At 39.5% G+C, this 19,863-nt stretch overlaps 1 protein-coding gene across 2 annotated transcripts in view; it reads right to left on the reverse strand.

The window, feature by feature from the left end:
* adcy9 (adenylate cyclase 9) overlaps positions 1-19,863 on the reverse strand; it is a 36,553-nt gene that overhangs the window by 4,650 nt on the left and 12,040 nt on the right. For both annotated transcript variants that reach the window (XM_008416707.2, XM_008416706.2), the window contains exons 2-8: positions 6,687-6,844; positions 3,888-3,995; positions 3,314-3,570; positions 3,006-3,108; positions 2,308-2,516; positions 1,620-1,779; positions 1,029-1,171 (exon numbers count right to left, since the gene is read on the reverse strand). In XM_008416707.2, coding sequence (XP_008414929.1) covers positions 1,029-1,171; positions 1,620-1,779; positions 2,308-2,516; positions 3,006-3,108; positions 3,314-3,570; positions 3,888-3,995; positions 6,687-6,844 — 1,138 coding nt within the window. The remainder of the gene's footprint in view (positions 1-1,028; positions 1,172-1,619; positions 1,780-2,307; positions 2,517-3,005; positions 3,109-3,313; positions 3,571-3,887; positions 3,996-6,686; positions 6,845-19,863) is intronic.

A 19,863-nucleotide genomic window follows, 5' to 3' on the forward strand; every position in this document is an offset into this window, starting at 1 on the left:
AAAATTTGAATTAGGTATGTGTCCACCTGCTGGTTTGGAGCAAAGCAAAAAATTTTTCATTTGTTTACATTATTAATGRCTGCAATGAACAAAATATATAGGTTGCAAACTAGCATGGATCAAACATCTTAGAAAAATAGAATCCTCCCCTCCAAGGTAGAAGTTCGGACTTATACATTTTCCAGATTTCATCCCTCTGGTATGGCACAGACCCACAGGTGGTGCATTAAGTCTTTTGGAAAAGCCAAAAACCATCACAAGCGAACGCAAAAACTTTTTTGCAAAATTGAGGACGTTATTTTGATCATTGACCTTTGATCACGGTAGAGAAGATCATTGCTATTTTGACTATTTTACAACTTAATGGACAGARGTTTTTGTTTTCTTCCACATTTTCTAAATTGTGGACAGTTTCCATCTTAAAGAAATTTAGATTATTTAAGATGAACTATCAATTTCTGCACCAACTTATACATTTGCTGCTGCATCTGCTCTAGAGAAAACTGCCTGCAAAAACCCCTTCCATTTTTYAGTGAAATGCATTATAACCAGCATGTACAACATTTCCTGCCTTTCAATTAATGATTCAATTACACATAACGAGTAGCCTGCAAATTATAACTTTTCGGTCCGTTGCTTTCTATTACTCTACTAYACCTTCTAGTAAATTACTTGCTATGYAGAAATGTAATATTTTTAAACCAAAAACAGTGATTAATCTGGCTACTGAGGTTGAACTGAAATCATATTGAACACAATTGTATGCAAAAAAAAGTAGACAAAGGAAATGAATACTCCTTAACTCGTGACTGAAAATTATCGCTAACTGACGTAAGAGTGATGATGACGACATTAGGGATATGAAATGAAATGTCATTTAAGACATTTCATGTCTTAAATGACCAGGTTGCACCTTCACCAGGGTGGCATCAATTTGAAAAATGAAATGCCTCAGATTTAAAAATTTTTCACCTTCCAGTATTTAGACCAACACAACATTTACCATGCATTTGTTAGATGTGTCCTACCTGCAGGGGGAGCAGCAGAGCAAGGTAAGCATTGCCAGCCCCACAAAGGTGGCTATTATAGAGCGCATCCAGTAGCTGAGATGGCAGAAGTTACAGTACTGAACAATAGCTATGATGATGGCACAGCAGATGAACATGGTAAACTGAGRAGACATAAGTAGAAAGGAAAACGTCAAGTTATTTAAACATCCTCTTTAAATCTCATCTAAAAGCAAAGCCATATAGTTTTATTGATATAGTTAGGCCTGGCCCGGTTACAAGAATCAAATGATAGCTACGTTTTGAAAGGTTGTCATGACCCCCACTTGCTACTTAAGCCTGGCAGTTACAATGCTTAGAAAATACCTTTGCTTTTTATTGCTAACAAGAAAGAATCATTATATACTAGCTGTTTTAACRAAAAGCAACTAATCAATTAACACACTGTTGCTTGGACCATTGGTATTAATACCATAATATTTTAAAATTGTGGTATCTTTAGTCAAGATTATTTTACAATGAGAATCTCATTTCAGCCCAAGCCAAACCACTGCCGAAATTAAACGTTTCATTTACAAAAGCCAGGAAATAGTTAGAAAGACTGAATTCTACCTGGATCGAGTTGTACATGTCACAGGTGAAATGGGAGWAGACTGCCAGAGCAGGCAGAGACACCAGGACAGCTCCGACGAAGTGGCGGACTATCCAGCCAGAGATGGCCCTCATCAGMACCCGAGTGCAGCTCAGCACACTGTCCAGGTAGAAAGCCATCCTGAAGAAGGAATAAAAGGGAAAAGACATAACTTATACACAACCTTTCATTGCATACAACATTAACATTTCAGAGGATTGTCTGGAATGGGCGACCTGATGCGGCACCTTTCTGCATGGAGTTCGCATGTTCTCCCTGTGCATGGATGGGTTTTCTGTGGGTATTCCAGCTTCGTCCCATAATCCAAAAATATGGTTGTTAGGCTACTTGGCCTAAACTGACCTCAGGAGTGAGTGTGTGTGTCTGTGTGGATGGCTGTGTGCCTACTTGTCCGTTTTATCCTGTGATTGTCCAGAGTGCAACCCACCTCTCATACCATGACTCCTGGATTTAAGAGTATGCTATTGCAAGGAAATATCTTATTTTAATGCTTTTTCAATATCTTTTACAATGTTGCCAGTAATTGTTCTTTTTTAGTTCATATTGATACCAGGTATAAGGCTGCACATTTTAATTTGTCCTTCCACTGTCTGAAATCAACCCGCAGGATGGTAGTTGAAGACCCACACTCTGTATTTAGTATCTCACCGAATGGCAAACAGCAGAGCCAGAGCCTCCAGCAGGGCGACTACAGCTGTCAGAATGAGCGCCGGAGTGGATGGACTCTGCTGGGTGACAAGAGGTCGGAGCAAACAAGCAAGCGAGAGTGCCAGAACGACCAAACAGCACAGCAGCATGTCCAGGAAAGAGCTGAACGTTGGACTGGCGAACGTCTGAGCCGCTGCTTGATTCTCCACCTGGGAGGGAAGACAAAAACGGAAATGAACATGAAATGAACATCAAATGCTTCCACTTTCTATCACCTACAGCTGCAATCATGCCATCGTAAAATCACTTCTACAGTTACACCAGCAGAGGGCATTGTAACCTAGCATAACAACTTTCAAGGTCCTGCAGTCATTTCTCTTTGCCGCAGTCTGACCAGTCTGGTGATAATGTGGTGCTAACAGGCTTCCCAGACGAGACTCAGACAGAGGAAAACTCACACAGATGAACACACAGAAATCTAACATGATATCAGCATAAATATAAAAAACAAAAAAGAGGAAAAAGAGATTGATTGACATCATGAAAAGATACTGACTAACTCTGACTTAAGAGGAGAACAGCAGCATGTTACTAGCGAAGAATACAGAACCTACAATTAAACCCTAACTACATTCATATGCATGCMCACTTTCAATCAAATTCAGGCAGATGGAGACCATTACATCACAGAAACGCACCTCCTCCTGGTAGCTTATCCGGTAGGCAGACTCCAGGCTCCTCTCCAAGAAGGTGAGGCTCAGCTTGTGTAGGGGAGGCTTGTAGAAATAGTCCTTCATAAGACTGTTAGAGTTGCATAAACAGCAGAGAGAAAATCATGTCCACTTCAGACTAAATGTTTTCATATTTTATCATGCTACACCCACAAAGTTTGGTTTCATTTTTTTAAAAATGGAGAATGTATTGGATGAATCCACACAACGTGCCCAGCTGAACTGACACCTAACCCCTTTTTCTAATAAAAGTGGGCCAACAGGGTGATGATTACCTATCCTCCTTGATAACATCCACAAAATGAGCATCACTCCTTTCCCGGAAGTTCTTTGATCGGAGCGGGATGAGCGCTGAGTGGTCCATGCCCATGGCTCCTCCGCTCCAACTCTTCTTCTCTTTTTCCTGCAGCATCTCACACAGCGAGGTCTGGCTGTTATTCAAGGCCTCAAGCTGAGGACTGAGCAGGCCATTCACCGTCTTGGGGCTGCGGCCAACTGATACCACAGGGGAACACTTCAGATTTGAAGAGTCCTAAAAGAGAGGGGAGTTCAGAAAGAAAGAGATCCAAAACTCATAAAGACCAGAAGGTGTGACGGTGCAMGCTTTGCTCTCTGGAGAAGGTTTTATGTAGTGWAATAAAGGGGACATGAAAATGAAAGACGGTGCTCCAGTCAGATCTATTCAAAGGCAGCAGTTTAAATCAAATTCATCTGGGACACATTGAGTTATTCCTCGCAGCTCAATATTTTCTGCRGCTTTTATTACAAAATATAAACATGCSGAGTAGCTTAAATTTGTTTTCTTTTCACATTTTTAGATAAACATGTTTACACGCTTCCCTTTCTCACCTTGCTGTTATTGCTTCTGTCATCATGGCAGCCATTATGCACCGTTCCTTCTTCGAGAACCTGATCCTCTCCTGCCATAAGGGTCACGCTGCAGGACAGGCAGGGGGACTGTCCGGAGATTAGAGACAAAACATATGTAGTCACACAACAAGTGGGACAATTAATAAGTTGTGCAGAAGAAAACATGAAAAGTCAAGGTTGAGGAATCACAAGAGTTATGTTATGTATTCACGAAACATCGCAAAKATGTTTTTTTTCTAAATAGTTTCAGTCTTTGTGTTAATATGGAAATTGTTGTAACGGAATAAAATGCCCTGTTGGATCTTCCCTTTGTTACGRAGTTACAGATGTTGAGAGTTTGACTTTTTGTTAATAAATTAGGTAGAAAATAATCTAGGAAGAAAAAGAAGCTAAGATTAGCAGAACAAATGATTTTAAAASAAGAYATTTTTAGTAAGTTCAATGAAAACCCAACTGAGTCAACATTTTACCTAAACTTTTTTTATTTTATTTTAAACCCCTTAAATCAATTGAAAGGTTGTTCTCTACATGCGTTATATGCGAGTCCTGCTTATTCTAAGTTATCTCTCAATTACAAGAGATGAATGCAGGTCAAATTTATTTAGGAAATCACTAAGTTTTTCATTGACTTCTAGTTTTTGTTGTTGTTCCAAAACATTTCAATGTGCCTTAAAATAAAAGAAGAAATCTACATAAGGCAGAAAAAAGGTTTCACAGCAATGTGTCAAACTAGCATGCAGAGTCAGAGTGCAGGGAATTGCAAAAACAAAWTAGCCTATTATATATTGCATCCCTGATGTCCTTTGGTACTGCAATATTGAACCCTTTATAACGTGATATATTACGCAGCTTACCTGAAGTCAAAGAAAATAATTATTCACTTGCTTTTTTACAGATTTTCTAAGTAGATAAATATGTAACTTAAAAAAAAACAAAACATTAATGTCAAAGACCGCCTTACCCCTGAATCCAACTGCAAAATTTTTTTCTTTCTTCTCCGTTTTGGGATACAGGATTAGCATAACTACCAAAGAGTTATGTATGRTACTGTGAACCTTCCAAATGGGAGCGAGATAACTCACTGGGTGCATTTATGCATCTTTAAGCAAGCAAATAATGCTATCAAATGTGGCCAAAAAATATTTTCACACATTCAAATATCATCCACTAATCTAAAGATCCCACATCACTTGATACGAGTCTATTTTTTGAGGAACAGCTTCTCAGAAGACAAATGGCTCTATATGGAGAAGWCAGACTTGAAGAGCGCTTCGCTGCATGAGCTAACCCATTACATTTGCCTCCCACTGTGCCCTTGATTTGTCGACTTGCTACTGTTAGACTGAATCTAAAATAGAAATGATAYACACCCTTGTTTAAATGGYTRATTCTCTCTTGATTAACAACAAAAAATTAAAAATACATCTTTAATGTGACCCATACTCTTTACAACACAACTGAAAAACAAAATGAAATCTTTTAAGGATAAAACAACAGACTGAATAACATGGGTGAATGTACAATAAGTACATGCTCTTTTCTAACTGGGGAGGGGATTATGTTTAGAACGATCCACCACGTTTATTATTGTACCAAATTTTGAGAAAATATGGTGCAACAGTGGCGTTACATAGACGAACTCAAAAACTAAAAAGACRAAAAGAAAAAACTGGTCAGGGAGTCTGCCAGGAGACAAACATTTAAAACAACGTCGCCAATTTCTGAAAAGTAAAGAGCAATTCCCTATGCTCTTCATATATCTGGAATATGCGGTAGGGTGGTGAGAAAATCAAGTTGTTTTTTTTTTATACATTCAATCCAGCCCACCCCCCCAAAGGAAAAAAAAACACCACTCCCACAAAATGACTGGCAGTGGCAGCATAATGGTTGGGTGAAGACAGTTGTTAACCGTTTCAAATATCAGTTGGCATTGGTAGAAAAGTATCATGGTCATGCTAGATAGCTGGGAAGAAGATTATTAAGGTTTTTGAATGGGTCATCCACAGTCCAAATCCGTAGCAGATTGAAAATCTAAAGATATCTGCCTAAATGCAAAGCTCTCAAATACAACAGAGTTGGTGCTTATTTTTTCTACAGATGAGTGTACCAATGCATCTGAAAATCTAATATAAGGAAAATATTGTAAAGTTTTCTCTTTTTCCTCTAAATGATTTCTGTTTTACATGTGAGAATATTTCAGTTTTATTTTTTCCTGCCACAAGAAATAGATTTTCCAATTGGTGCTTGCACCCTTTTAATATTCACTATACATTGCATCTACAAAGTTAGATTTAAAGAGAAAGGGGATTTTCAGGATCATCTGCACCAAAGGTTTTTTTTTTTTCACAACAAATACATGCTAAAAAATAACATCTTTCTAAAATTGTTAAATAAAATGTTAAAGTGTTGCTTTCAAGTCTCGTAGCAATACAACTATGACTAATGGAAGCATTTTTAATGGTAAATCCATGTAGGTGTATAAGAAGTGAGCTACTCCTACCCTAGAGGATGCACAGGGTTATATTAATGTAGCTACAAGGAACWCAGAAAAATAAGGCTACATGATAATACTGGGCTAAATGTCAATGCAAAGGCAACGTCTCTGCATGCAAAAAAATAAAAAATTTATAAAAGCCTCTGATACACCCACATATAGCAAAAAGAGGTTGTAGTAACACACCGTGTGCCGTGTTCTTCCTCGGGCGGTGAAGCTGTGCAGCTATAAACAATACACATTCAGCAGCATCTCGAGCTCTCCCAGAGACCGTTACTACTCGCCTTGTTTTTGTCTGAGGGGAGGGTGCAGGCCCCATCAGGCGTGTGCAACCTGGGCATTTGGCACTGAAGATCAGCATCCCCCGGTCCAGACGGCCCCGTCTGMKTGCAGTTACAGAGCGCCTCCACCTTTCTGCTGGAGATGAGGTAGGTCCTCATGCCTGGAGAGGTGACAAACAGATTAGACCAGGGCGTTGCTTAGTCGTCTCTGTATGTGTGGAGGAACCCTGGGGTTGCGTGAGGATTCAGCTAAGGCTCAGTGAATTCCCTCAGTTATTTCACTATGCAGGAAAGAGAGAAAAGAGCTAAATTTAAAGCTCACCCAATTTTTTAAAAAAACAAGGTCACATAAATGAATCATTCTTTTTATGCTCATATGCATGTGTATCCACATCATGTCTGGTGCTTTATCCCCAAGTGGCTTTTTTATATAATGCAATATACAACAGATTGTTCAGACACACACAGAGAAACACTGTAATAGAATAAATACTTTAACCCAAACTCTGTCATTTTTCTACATCACTCACTTCACTGCTTTTCTTTCTCTCTGTGGAGGTTGAATTTATGTCCTTCAGTTATTCACTTTGATCTCCAGTTCCTCCACAATGTGAGATTCTTGTGCAGCATCTTGGAAAAGGATTCATAGCCCTTCAATGCTTTCACATGTTCTTAAGAGCACGTCTAACAATGTTGCACATTTAAATAAATACTAACATATCTTCAAATTTTCTTTGGATTTCTCCCAAAAACAGACAGGACAAAACACACATTTTCAAGTCTTGCCACAAACTAGTTTGATTCAGGTTTGGACTTTGACTGGGACATTCTAACACAGCACATGGACATGCTGCAGAAGTCACATTATTGATCTAAAGCTCTGGCTATATTTTTAGGGTTGCTGTCGTGCTGAAAGGAGAATGTTYACCCCCAAACTCTATTCATCTGCAGCCTCCAGCAAGCCTCATCTATCTTCCTTTAAGGCTTTACAAGCTTTGTTGATCCCAATCAACAAGAGCAGCCCTCCAGTATGATTCTACCGCCATCATGTTTCACAGAGAGGACGGTCGACTCAGACACACACAGAAGAGTTGTACTTCTTCTGAGACTCTGTTGGCCCCAACAGATTTATTTAAGAGAGAATTGGGGATGGTGAAAGCAAATCCATGCCACACTTTTCAGATTTACACTACTTTATGGTGGTCTTGTGGTTGTAAGAACTTAAGAGGTGCATGAATACTTTTGCCATGCGTGGTACATTAATATGGTCAGAAGGTTTAGGGGTTGTGTCACGTTCAAACACCTGCGTGTTTTCAATTTCACCAACATCATAGCATTTCGGTGTGCTTGTRAAGCTTTTTTTTTYTCTCCCAGAATTTCACCTATAAATACAGGTCAGTTCACCATGACAACTAAGCCTGGCTGTTTTCAAACAAACAATAAAAATGATTTGTACAAATGAGGGAATATAGATCAAATCTCTTAAAACGGTACTTGTGGGATGACACAGAAGTTAGCCCAAAATATTTCTATTTGTAAACGTCACTGATCAAGTTTAAGTTTCACCGATACAACAGTGCGTTGTGTTTGATGACGATACAAATAGTTTTCATTATGGGGTAAAGATGTTTACATCAAGACAGTCACAACAGATGTGAACATATTATACAAACAGTATTTTAGCTTAAATTGTCCAAATAAAGCCAAATGTAATCAGATAATTACTACTTCTGAGTAGTCAAAACAGTGGACTACAGATCAATAAAAAGATTCATAAGCTAAGTGAAAMTAAATACCTCCTGATAGTTGCAATCGTCTCTTCGATTTAAGATACATTAAATGTACTACCTGGTGCAGATGGTTATAACATTTACTAGGTGACAGCAAACAGACCAAGTATGCCGCCAACCCCCAAACATCATTTTGTTGCCACCAGAAACAACTTCAGTTGTTTGTTGTCAGACCAGGTAACTACATGCGACTCCGTGCTCAGCCACATAACTCAGAACCAAGTAAAGTCACAGCCTCCAGCACTGAGCATTGTCTGCACTAAGCACTCCAGACAGACCTGTCGCTGCCTGTGTTGAACCACCRCAGGGCTGTACCGCACAGACGCAGGCCACACATGATACCAAGGCACAACAAGATGTTGGATAAACGGTTGGAATTGCATACAAAAGCAACACGCATGTAAAAATGCAAATGAAAAGACAAAAAAATATATATATTAGACGGTCATAAAAGCGCCTCTCTGTCCACCTACACACTCAAACACCTGTGCACTAAGTGTGTGGAGGAGTAGGAGGATAGCTTTGCTGTAGCTGTGTCAATGGGCCAGGTGGATGAGATTCCAGGATAAGAAACCAGGGTACTCAAAGGCAGAAACAACGAACTAATTCTTCGCACCAGTGATGCAGAATGGCACAGCGGATGAGAACAGGCAGCGGGAAGCTGAGAGGAGCTTCTGACGGCCTCTGAAAATCAGAGCGAGTCCCTGCGACTGTGTTAAAAATGGAGTCGGGGAACGAATGGCTAATCGAATCTCATTCTGCCTCCCACCGGGAAGCACACATCGACTTCTGCTCGTGGGTCAAAATTGTTATTTAGCTCCTCTATTCACACGTCTGGAGCCTTTGTCTCAATATTTGTGAGGAAATAACTCAGCTGAGAGTGTGAATAGAGGTGCACTTCAATACCTTGCAACATCATTGATTTGTTTTTGTTTTTTTTCCTGGTAGTTCAATTCAAAAAGTAAGACTCATGCAGATTCATCCCACGGGGATATAGAGCAAATATCTGTTGTTTAATTTATATTATATTAACCCATAAAAATGAAGCTTTATGACTGAAATTACAGCCTCTAAAATCAGGGGAGTCATTGTTGATGACTTGACCGTTTTCCAACGGCGTCATGAACAATTTGAACAAGAAAGGCAAACAATGAAGAGTGCAACGCAAAAGAGGCTCACTGTTAACATGCTGAATCTAAAAAATATTTCTAGACAGTTGTGTGGAAGAAAAAAGATGCATGCCAGCAATTCTTAATTTTAGACTGAAACATGGACATTTTAATTCATGCCAAGACTGCAAGATATCAGAAAAATATGAGAAGATGTTGACGCAAATGTGGCTTTCAATAAATTCAGAAGTACTGGGCTGTACAGTGCTCATGTCCCACTGATTTAAAATAGAAATCTTGCATTGGATTGCAACTGTACTGTTGGCAACAAAAGCAGTTTCTTACTGACCTTAGCAAAAGCATTTTAGTGCCATCTTCAAACATGTTTCGCAAAATATATATTACTGCATACAGAACAGGAATGCAAACATGTATAAGTAGTGTCTAAGCATCTTCTGGTGATATTATTGCTGCTGCGCAGATTGACAAAGTGATAACCATGAAGTGATGACATACTGCGCAATATATGAGTAAATCCAACCGTAAAACCAACAGCACCAGATAAATTAGTTGTATTGGATGGAGACTAAGCCAAATCTGTTTTAAAGAAATTAATGGACCATTCAGTCTCCAATCCCAAATACTTTAAGAACTTATTTAGCACACCAAACGGTAAGTATAAATTCTGGCCTTATCACTTTCCTTCTGAAATTCTGGAAATTGTAAAGACTTGTACAGATAATTTGGTGTAAACTTGAAAGACTAAAACCACATTTGCAATTTACCCTAAAGTAATTAACCCTTCAGAGTAACACCAGCATTAATTGTTGGGCATCCGTTTTTATGTCTGGTTGTGAAAAGGTTAAAAAGTGCAACTAATACTGAAAAATATCTGCAAAAAAACCCAAAAGACCAATGGAATGCTTTTTATAAGGTCAAAATAATGCCGCCACTAGTGATGCCTACAGAGAAAGTACCAAGACGGAGATAATTTGACCTTTTGGAGGAAAAGATAGAATGGAAAGTTCCCTTCCAAACAAACTGCCAGTCCCAAAACCGCATTAATAAGAAAAGAAAAAAATCCTTGTTGATGTAAGGTACTGTTCAGTCACAACCATCTAAGAGCTCCAGAAAAAAAAATACACCAAGAGAGATTACCTGTCCTCTCTTTTTCACCCGACTTAAATATCATCAAAGAAGGCAGGAAGGTTCTGAATTGGGACGAGAGAGAAATGATTCAATACTAAAAATACACACTTACTTAAAAAAAAATGCTCATGGAGTGAAGCGAGAAACAAAGTGGGACAAACTAAGAAAAAAAACAAACCCATAAGTAGTTCAGAATTTGACAAGCTGCAGGCAAAGTAGATCAGTGCCTTTCAAAAATATTCACACCATTGGAACGCTCTTACATTTGTCCCACAACAAACTTCAAAACATGAAGGCAGACTATAATTGCTAATAGGTTGTAAAATGATACATAGTTTTAAATTATCAATCATATTTAAAAATGTGAATAGTGACACACTTGAAATTATTAGTGGAAATGTTCGCTAATTACGCATTATTTTCCTTTAATTTATCAATCATGCACAGCTTTGCTGGTCCATAACATTAAATATTAATACAATATAGACTATTGTGTTCGTTGCATAACACAATATAACAATTTTTTATGACGTACTCGAGGTAAATGTACAAAAATAGAAACCGCGTTGCTCAGTTGGTTTCGAGACGGTCTCTTGTCACACTGAAGCAGATCATCGTAGATCATCTTAAAAGACAGGAATCCATAACCTTGTTAACTCTAAATGTCAAAGCCCAATACGAGCGAGACAAATCAGGGGCAAAAAGCCTTTCAAAAGCTACACAATTAACGATTTGTGTGTGTATGTGTATGTAACGAGCTGCAGGAGCTTTTAAACAGATTACTGCATTAGTGTCCCTGTTCCTTTCCTGTCAAGGAGAATCTCATCTACAGTCTTAACATGAGGACGCTGAAATAGCTGCATGGGGGATCATGGACTGAAGGTCCTGAAACAAAGCTACCTCTTCATCTCACTTCAGAATACATATGAGCTCAAAAAGCCTCACAGGGAAAAAGGTCAGGAAGCCCCAACTCTTGTTGGTAATTTCTTTTAAGCTCTTTGTGGATGTTCTGCTTTATGTCAGTCTCTCTGCCAAAACTCCTGAAGGTTTGCGAGGCAGGTCCATACACGCGTTTGACCCCCTCGCTCTCGGTTGTCCTTGGGCTAATTGAAGAACATCATTACTGGCAGACTCCGAGCATTACGGGACGWGAAGTGTCCTGTCGTGTGCTATCAGCAGACTGGGAACAGTAAATAACCTTTCCCCAGTAACATTATCTCCATCTCTCGAACCCTTTTGTTCCGAACAGACGAGTGCAAAATGAGAAAAGCCTTTTGTAAACAAATCTATTACTACCTTACACGGCCACAATCTCGTGGAACAAATGTCCCAGAGCCCTCTCTGTGCGATGCAAAGAAAGAATCAAACAAACACAATAAAAGATGGACGCACACACAGATGCATAGCAAAGTGGTCATTTTAGACTCTTAAACGCACCCATCCACCGGTCTGAGCAAAGAGAAGGGCAATTAAATGGCAGCCCTGCATGATGGCACACTTATAAACGCCCTTTATGTAAAAAATGAAGGACGAAACGATGGAAAATGTGACGCGCACTGCTACTAATCTCCCATTTTTAAAACGGGTGCTGAGGCTCACTGCCCTGGGCGCCGTTCCATCGCGGGGGGGCAGCACTGGAAATCCAGAAAGAAGAAGTTCTCAGCTTTGCCCAAATCTAGTTTTCTATTGCTCACCTGCGAGTTGAATAAACAGGAAGTGGTCGGACTTTTGAATTTAGAGCACAAATACTACAGAAGACGAATGATGCTGAAGTTGGTAGATTATTTGTAGATTTATATTAAATGCAAAACTAAAAAGCTGTATTTATGTCTTTTTTTTTTWAAACAAATCTTGACTACATTTGATCACCCTTAGATACAATCCAAATGACGGGTTTCAGGAGAGTATAACCTGTGCACTGTTCGTTCTAGGACTCCAAGCACCTGCTGACGTTCGCTCTTTTTCTGGGATCACTTTTATTGTCATCAGATTTTAGATTTATGTCAAAACAAACTTTTAATCCCATCATTATGACACTTTTTTTTTTTTTTATGTCAGTTTTTTCATGGCATCTGAATGTTACTGCCCTGCCTCTTTAACTGAAAGCTGCCAACAGATGTTTGTTGCATCTGAGAAGAGACGGATAAAGTAAATTTGAATAAGGCTTACTGTTAAATTAGACATCCAAAAAAATCCATCCATCCATTTTCTTTACACCCTTGTCCCTTTGTGGGGTCGGGAGGGTTTGCTGGTGTCTATCTCCAGCTATCGTTCTGGGTGAGAGGCAGGGTCACCCTGGACAGGTTGCCAGTCTGTCGCAGGGCAACACAGAGACACACAGGACACACAACCATGCACACACACACTCATACCTACGGACAATTTAGACAAACCAATTAACCTGACARTCATGTTTTTGGACTGTGGGAGGAAACCGGAGTACCTGGAGACAATCCAAAAAAATCTTTAAAATTAAATAATGATTATGAAATACTTTAAAAGCAATGTTGTCTTATTAAATGTAACAATTTCATGCTTGAAATGGCTAAGAAACAATTTTATTCATGAAATAGTTATGGTTAAAAATGTTAACAATGCAAACATGCTAACATATTCTGACTATTTACTTTTCAAGAACTCATTTTGTCCAGGAAATAACTGCTACAACGACAGAAGGGCTATTATATCTGAATGAAGAAATATGCACTGTGATGACATTAGATGCTATTTAGACCACTGCATTTTACGAGTGGAGCATTACGGCTTTTACCATTATGCTCCACTTGATAAATGTATTAAAAGCTCCATTAGAATCTGGCTTTGGGTTTATTTCGAATATAATGTAAATGCAATGTAAAGGGAAAAGAGAAAGGGGGACAAAAGGGTGGAAGGTTTAAAGAGAAAGAAGAAGAGAGAAGCAGGAGAATACAGGATGACAGTGTAGAGATCTGCTTCTACACCTACAGAAAGAGAGAAGAAAACAGTAGCGAATCAAGAAAAAATAGCGCCAAACATATGCATACAATAACGGCTACAACTGAAAAGTACTCGGTAATAGTTGATGTATGCAAATGTGAAACTCACTGGACATTTATTAGATGTATGTATTTTTTTCTTTCCAACTATATTTGCAGCCTGAGATTCAGAGAAAAAAATAAATACTATCACCTTCCCAGAGTGGCTTATTAAAAAAGAGAGAAAAAGAAAACGAAGGTTTGGCAGATTTGCTTGCTTCAGCACACAAGCACACGAACACAAACACATTGTGGGTCTGATCKGCTCATAATGACAGGTTTGCCTTTCAGGGCCAGGTATCGGAGCAGGAGGGCAGCAGAGCAGGTGGCGCGCAGAAACTTGCACTGCTATGCCGAGCAGATCTCTGTGCCATTTGGCGCCGTCAGCAAGAACCCTTCCTCCTTCTCACATCACACTTTCTCTGTCCAAGGATATACTGTACGCCTTGTTCCCGGTGATGGGGAGAGAGCAGGAGGGGCAGAAGAAGAAGGAAAAAAAAAAGAGTGGAAATCTGTCCAACATTTCAAGCTGTGTAAGAGAAACTATTACTGTGGAATGGTGTACAGGGGACATAAGGGATAGAAAATATGCTCAAGAAAGATTAGAGGGCCAGTTTCATTAGAGGCAGAAATAAGAGTCATCACGCAGTTGTGGATTGACAAAGGAATATATAAAGCATGTCAGAAAAGATTGTTGCCACACATAGCAGGCATTCCTAAGTTATAACAGTGAAACCCTCAAGAGCCAAGCATGGGTGAGATCTGTGGTTGGGGTGTGGGGAAATGTTCGGGGAAGATGACCTTCCTCTTTGGAGTCGAACAATTCTGCTGATCCCGGTTCTGATGGGGATTTTTAAAGGACATCCAGTGACGTGAGCAGAATTATTTACAATGTTAAAAAGAGGGGAAAACAGCTTTTCCCCCCTATCAGAAACGTTCAGCTCCCATGCTCAGCAACATACTRTAGGAAATGTTTCCGGAATTAACTGGAATTTTTTTCCCCACAAATTTGTGGAGAGCACAATGAAATGAAGTTTTATCGATAGAATAGTTCATCGGTGCTGCGAATCTCTGCAGCTTCTCCATACAAAGGGCCTGTCAGCTACTTCTTGCCCAGATTTGTTTCTTCCTTTTTACAATATTCATATCTGTTGCTGGCTCTCTCTAAAGGTCCCAGTGATGTACATTAAAGTTTCTGGGGTTTTTTATGTGCCTATAAGGCACTGTACATCCTTTAGCTGCATTTACCCACTGATGGCTACAAGAATCCAATAAATATAAACCCTATTTTTCCTGTGGAAGCCCCCTTTTATTCTTTGGTTTTACAATCCAGATCTGGATATAATCAAAAAAATGTGTTATAAATAATAAAGAGACATCTAGCAAGATGAAGTTAAAAGGATTGGGAATCACCTCAGTAGATGCTTAACAGAGTTACTCCATGTATCACAGGCACACTGAGCCAGGAGCTACAACTAACGCCACACCTAATGCGTCTGTCAAACAGAGGCACAAGTAATTCAACTGAATTTCTTCTCAAACACCCTAGATAACCCGCAGTGACACCTGGGATAATTTACGCAACCCCTCTGAGTTGATAAGAGACAGGAGGTGTTACACACCACCTGGCCTTTCTCAGCCTGACCTTTTCCAGTGTAGCACAAAAACACTGACCTAATCTGAGAATAGTGCCTTACTTTCTCACACAGGCACACAGCCCTCACACAACACACCGTCCTGAGATCTCCCTTCCTTCCTTCCTCTTCCCGTTGCAATCAACAGAAACACATCAATATCCTTCCCCTCTTTATGTCTGTGCTCTGAACAGAGGTGGACGCGAGGTTAAACGTTCATATTTGGGCCGTGCATTTTTCCTGGCTTCAGGCCGGCTCGAACACAGAGCACTCAAAAGAAAAAAAAAAAAAAGGGAAAACAACAACACCACAAAAAAAAAAAAATCCTCTCAACATCTCTCCAGCGTGTTTAACTCTCACTTGGCTGCTCCCATCTCCGACACTCTGCGTTCTTTTTGTATTCTGTGCCCGTTATCCCTCCATCCTCGACAGTCTGTGGCTGTCGTGCTCTGTTGGCTGAACAATAGATACAGTTGAAATCCCTCCAAAATCTTTGACATCCTCACTTTCTGTTGCTCACTGGCCTGCATTCACTCTTCGTTTTGTCAGCTTTGTTCAGTCTCAGTGCCCTCCACTTTTTCTTCTCCCTCTCGCTTCCCATCCATCTGAAGTCTGACTATCGCCTGTGTTCCTTTGTGTCCAAGCCCATATCAGTTTGCTTCAGCAGCACAGAGAGTTCTTATCTCCATAGAATTGCTACAGCTGACATCATCTGAACAGCCATTGCTCATTTTCCTTCTTGTCTATTTTTTTTTTTGCATTCTTTCCTCGCCTGTATACTCACCATATCCTGAATGTTAAAATTATCCTACATCGCTTTGCTCCCTCTCATAATGGTGACCATATTGGCCATTCAGCACATCTGTGCAGCAGAAACCACACTGCAGAGATCAGTGATGCTTTTGAAGGAAACATTTTTGTTTTGTTTTGTTTTGAGAAGATTTTTAGTAAAATGATTCATTTCTAATTTTGCCTTAAAATAATATACACATTTGACCAACCAAAATTATCTCTCCTGCTAGCAGATCTGTGCTTATATTAATCTTTTAATTTGCCCAACATCACTCTTCTGACTGGAAAGGATCAGGAGAGTATGATGCTAACTATGTGTAAAAGATTTGTCAAAAAAAAAAAAAAGGGCAAAATGCATGTTCAAAAATATCAATTTGCAAAGCAAAGTGTGGGAAAACAGTCTTATTACAATCACTAATACTCCGTGAGGAGCTGCAGGAAGGGCCATGAACATGTCTAAGTACCAGTGGCTACAGTAAAAAGCACTATACTTAATAAAAATAACATTATAAACTTACGCGTTGCATTTAGAAAGAAATTTTAAGCATTGTTGATCTCCCCACACACACACTTCACATTTACTCGAAATGGTTGAAATATCTCAGCCTGAGATCATATCGATGTGCGGCTGTGAGCAGCGCTACCCTATTGATTTAACAGTGACCAGAGATGTGAGAGTGGGAAAATGATCAAAGCGCACAGCAAAGCAAGACAAAGCTCCTTTCAACCTCTGATTCACCACCTGTCCCCTGGTTTTCTGCTCTAATAACGCATTCTGAGTGATGGCATCTCTTCAATGGGGGGCTGATGAGGAAAATGCGCTGGATCCTCTGCAATAAATGAGGATCTTAATTATCTCAGCGTCTGGTCTGAACAAGAGGTAAGTTATGTATACGTCTTTGTATCGCACAGCCTCGCACTCCTAAAGAAGACGAGTCGACGGGTTCAAAGTGACTCATGGATCAGTAGGAAGGGCAGAAACAATCTGATACCGGGCCTGCTCAGAAACATTCCTGTAACGTTGCATTGTTGATGATGGTGCAGTTTAAAAAGAGCAGAGGCAGCACTTCGACACAGTTGCTCAATGAGCGAGACAGAAGCAGAGAGAGAAAAGTAGACGGAGTAAAGAAAAAGGAGGAGACGGACAACTATAGAGTGATGAAAGGACGGGAAGTCACCTCTGCAGGGAATATATCAGGTACTTAGCACTYTGACAGGCYAAGTCAGTAGTGGCCTTTAGGACAGCCAGCACGGGGGATTCCTGAAGCTACGGAGTCTGGATGTAGGAGCAGCTGACAGCTAGTGAGACACAGAAGGGACGCAGATGGAGAAGAAACAAGGACATCATCTGATCTCAGTCAAATTAAACTGAGTCCTATTTAGATTCTTCTGTCACACATTAAGCTATGGCACCATCCAATGTACGGGTACTGAGACAGCCAGAGGATAAAAGGAAATGGGGGAAAAAAACCCTCCTCTTTTCAGAATCATTTTTAGGGATCTTTTRACCATTTTAAAGAAACACAATGACGCACCAATCTACATCGCCTCTTCTCCCTACAGACACGCATACAAGCACAAAGCCGAGGGATAGAATAAAAACTGCAGTATCATTTTTACTCTCAAATATTTAMATTTTTACTGACTCGAGCTCAGTACCGACTGTTAGCAATTCCTCTTTATGCTTCATCTCACTGCAAGTCATGGAATAAATTGGTGTGGGTTGTGAAGACCCAACACGTTAAATGCTGATTAAGTAACGGACAGCCAGGGCTGGTTATAACACAGTTCCTTGTAGGGATTAAACTCATTAGAGAAGCAGCTACTCTTGCAGCATTAAAGGCAAACTCCCTTCTGAAAATCTTCAATATGGAGTTTCTGGGGAGGGTTTTTTTTTATAGAAAATTGAAAAACAAGACAAAGAGATGCCAACACGAGTTACTGCAATCCTTACCATCCTTCAAAAAGACGAAGATGCTATGAGCAGGAAGAGTCTCCTGTAGCTTTCTGTATTACAGCGACTCTGAAGAAACCTCTGACTAAAGACACTGTTGTTTTAAGACAGTCTGATGAAGTTGATGCTCAGGGTCGTCTGTAATGTTGTTCATTTTTACAAGAATCCTTCCTTGCAGCATAATCTCATAGTCGTCCTCAGAACAGACCCAGCCTGCTGCTACAACARATGGTGGCAGAAGACACTGTACTCTCCGCAACAGATTAATAGAAGATATGGAGCTTCTTGCGGCAAACACTAAAGGATCTCAGCTTCCTCAAGATGTATGTTCTGATGTACATAGTGAACAGGAATGGTAAGAGTTCATTTCCCCGGTTGGACACAAGAACTTCTTCTTTTATTATTTTATTTATTCTGTTTGTCAGGTAGTCACTGCTTCAGGCGATTGGTGATGCATCTATTTGTGTCTTCTGACAGTAAATCAGGCTAATTCAACTTTTTGGCRATTTTTCACACATTGACATTATGCAACCAGGCACCATTGCTAAATACTCCACATCTTACATTTCACCCAGTGAGTAAAATGCCACGAGGGAGTTTGATTAATGGTGAGTGAACTGCAAATTTGTCTCCATCGTCTTCTTATGTTCTTCCTTTAAACAGCAACCAAAGACGTTACTGTGAACAAATAAGACTGAACATGTAGGTTGTGCATTTAGGACTTTAAAAGGATAAGCRGCAACAAAAATTAACTTGACCTCCTTAGAGTTACATATCCATCCTCCACAGAGGTTCCCCTTCTGACAGGCCGAATGCTCCACTGACCTACATATTAAATCATCTATGGAGCAATTCATGGCTCCAGCAATCCAGTTTTTATTCTTTTCATGTGCCATACATGAATGAATAATGCACCATCAAAGCTGACAAGCTGCTAAAAGGATATACAAAAGCTTGTCTGAGGAAGACATAAAAAATTCAGAAAGCAGTTAGGACGCGCGAAGTACGTACAACTGTAAATGTCAYTGTGATATTTTATAAGRTGTTCAGAAAATAAAGATTTATTCGGAGTAAAAGGCTTGTGGCATTTTAGTGCCAGTTCTGCCYGYCACAAAATCAGAGTTTGCTTTGAATGGRTTGCAAGAATATGGTTTAGCTCCAAAGAGTGACCTGCTGGTCAAATACTGGAAGGAAACTAAAAAGTCAAAGTTTTTCTACATATTCTTAGATGCACTTTTCTAATAGCTAGTAAAAATAATATAATAGAAGTTAAGGACAACTATCCAAATTAGGAGCGATTTCATTTGAAATTTAATATAAATATTTTTACACTTAAATCCTCTGATTTATAACTTCCTTTCGTCTGAAAAGCAAACCGTCTTTATTTTAAATGCAAGGACATGGTATTCAATTTAAATGCCCTGATGTGAAAGGCTTTAATTAATTGAGAAATCTTTTAATATTATTATAAGATGGAGCGAGTTGGCATCATAATTTCATGTTCATATTCCATTTGGCAAGTAAAATGTGCACTTCTGTATAGCTTCTGTTTAAAGAAAAAAAAAACCCTGAAACACACAAGTCAGACTTTAAAGAAAATCATAAATCAGTATGGGTCAATAAGAACCTGATTAGTACATTTCTGATATGCATCTGCAACAACAAAACAGAACAAAAAGAATACAAGACCACAAAAGAAATCACAAACTGTCTACGAAACTTGCAATATTTTACTAGA

The sequence above is a fragment of the Poecilia reticulata genome, linkage group LG8, assembly GCF_000633615.1.
Source record: "Poecilia reticulata strain Guanapo linkage group LG8, Guppy_female_1.0+MT, whole genome shotgun sequence".
In the NCBI taxonomy this organism is placed as follows: domain Eukaryota; kingdom Metazoa; phylum Chordata; class Actinopteri; order Cyprinodontiformes; family Poeciliidae; genus Poecilia; species Poecilia reticulata.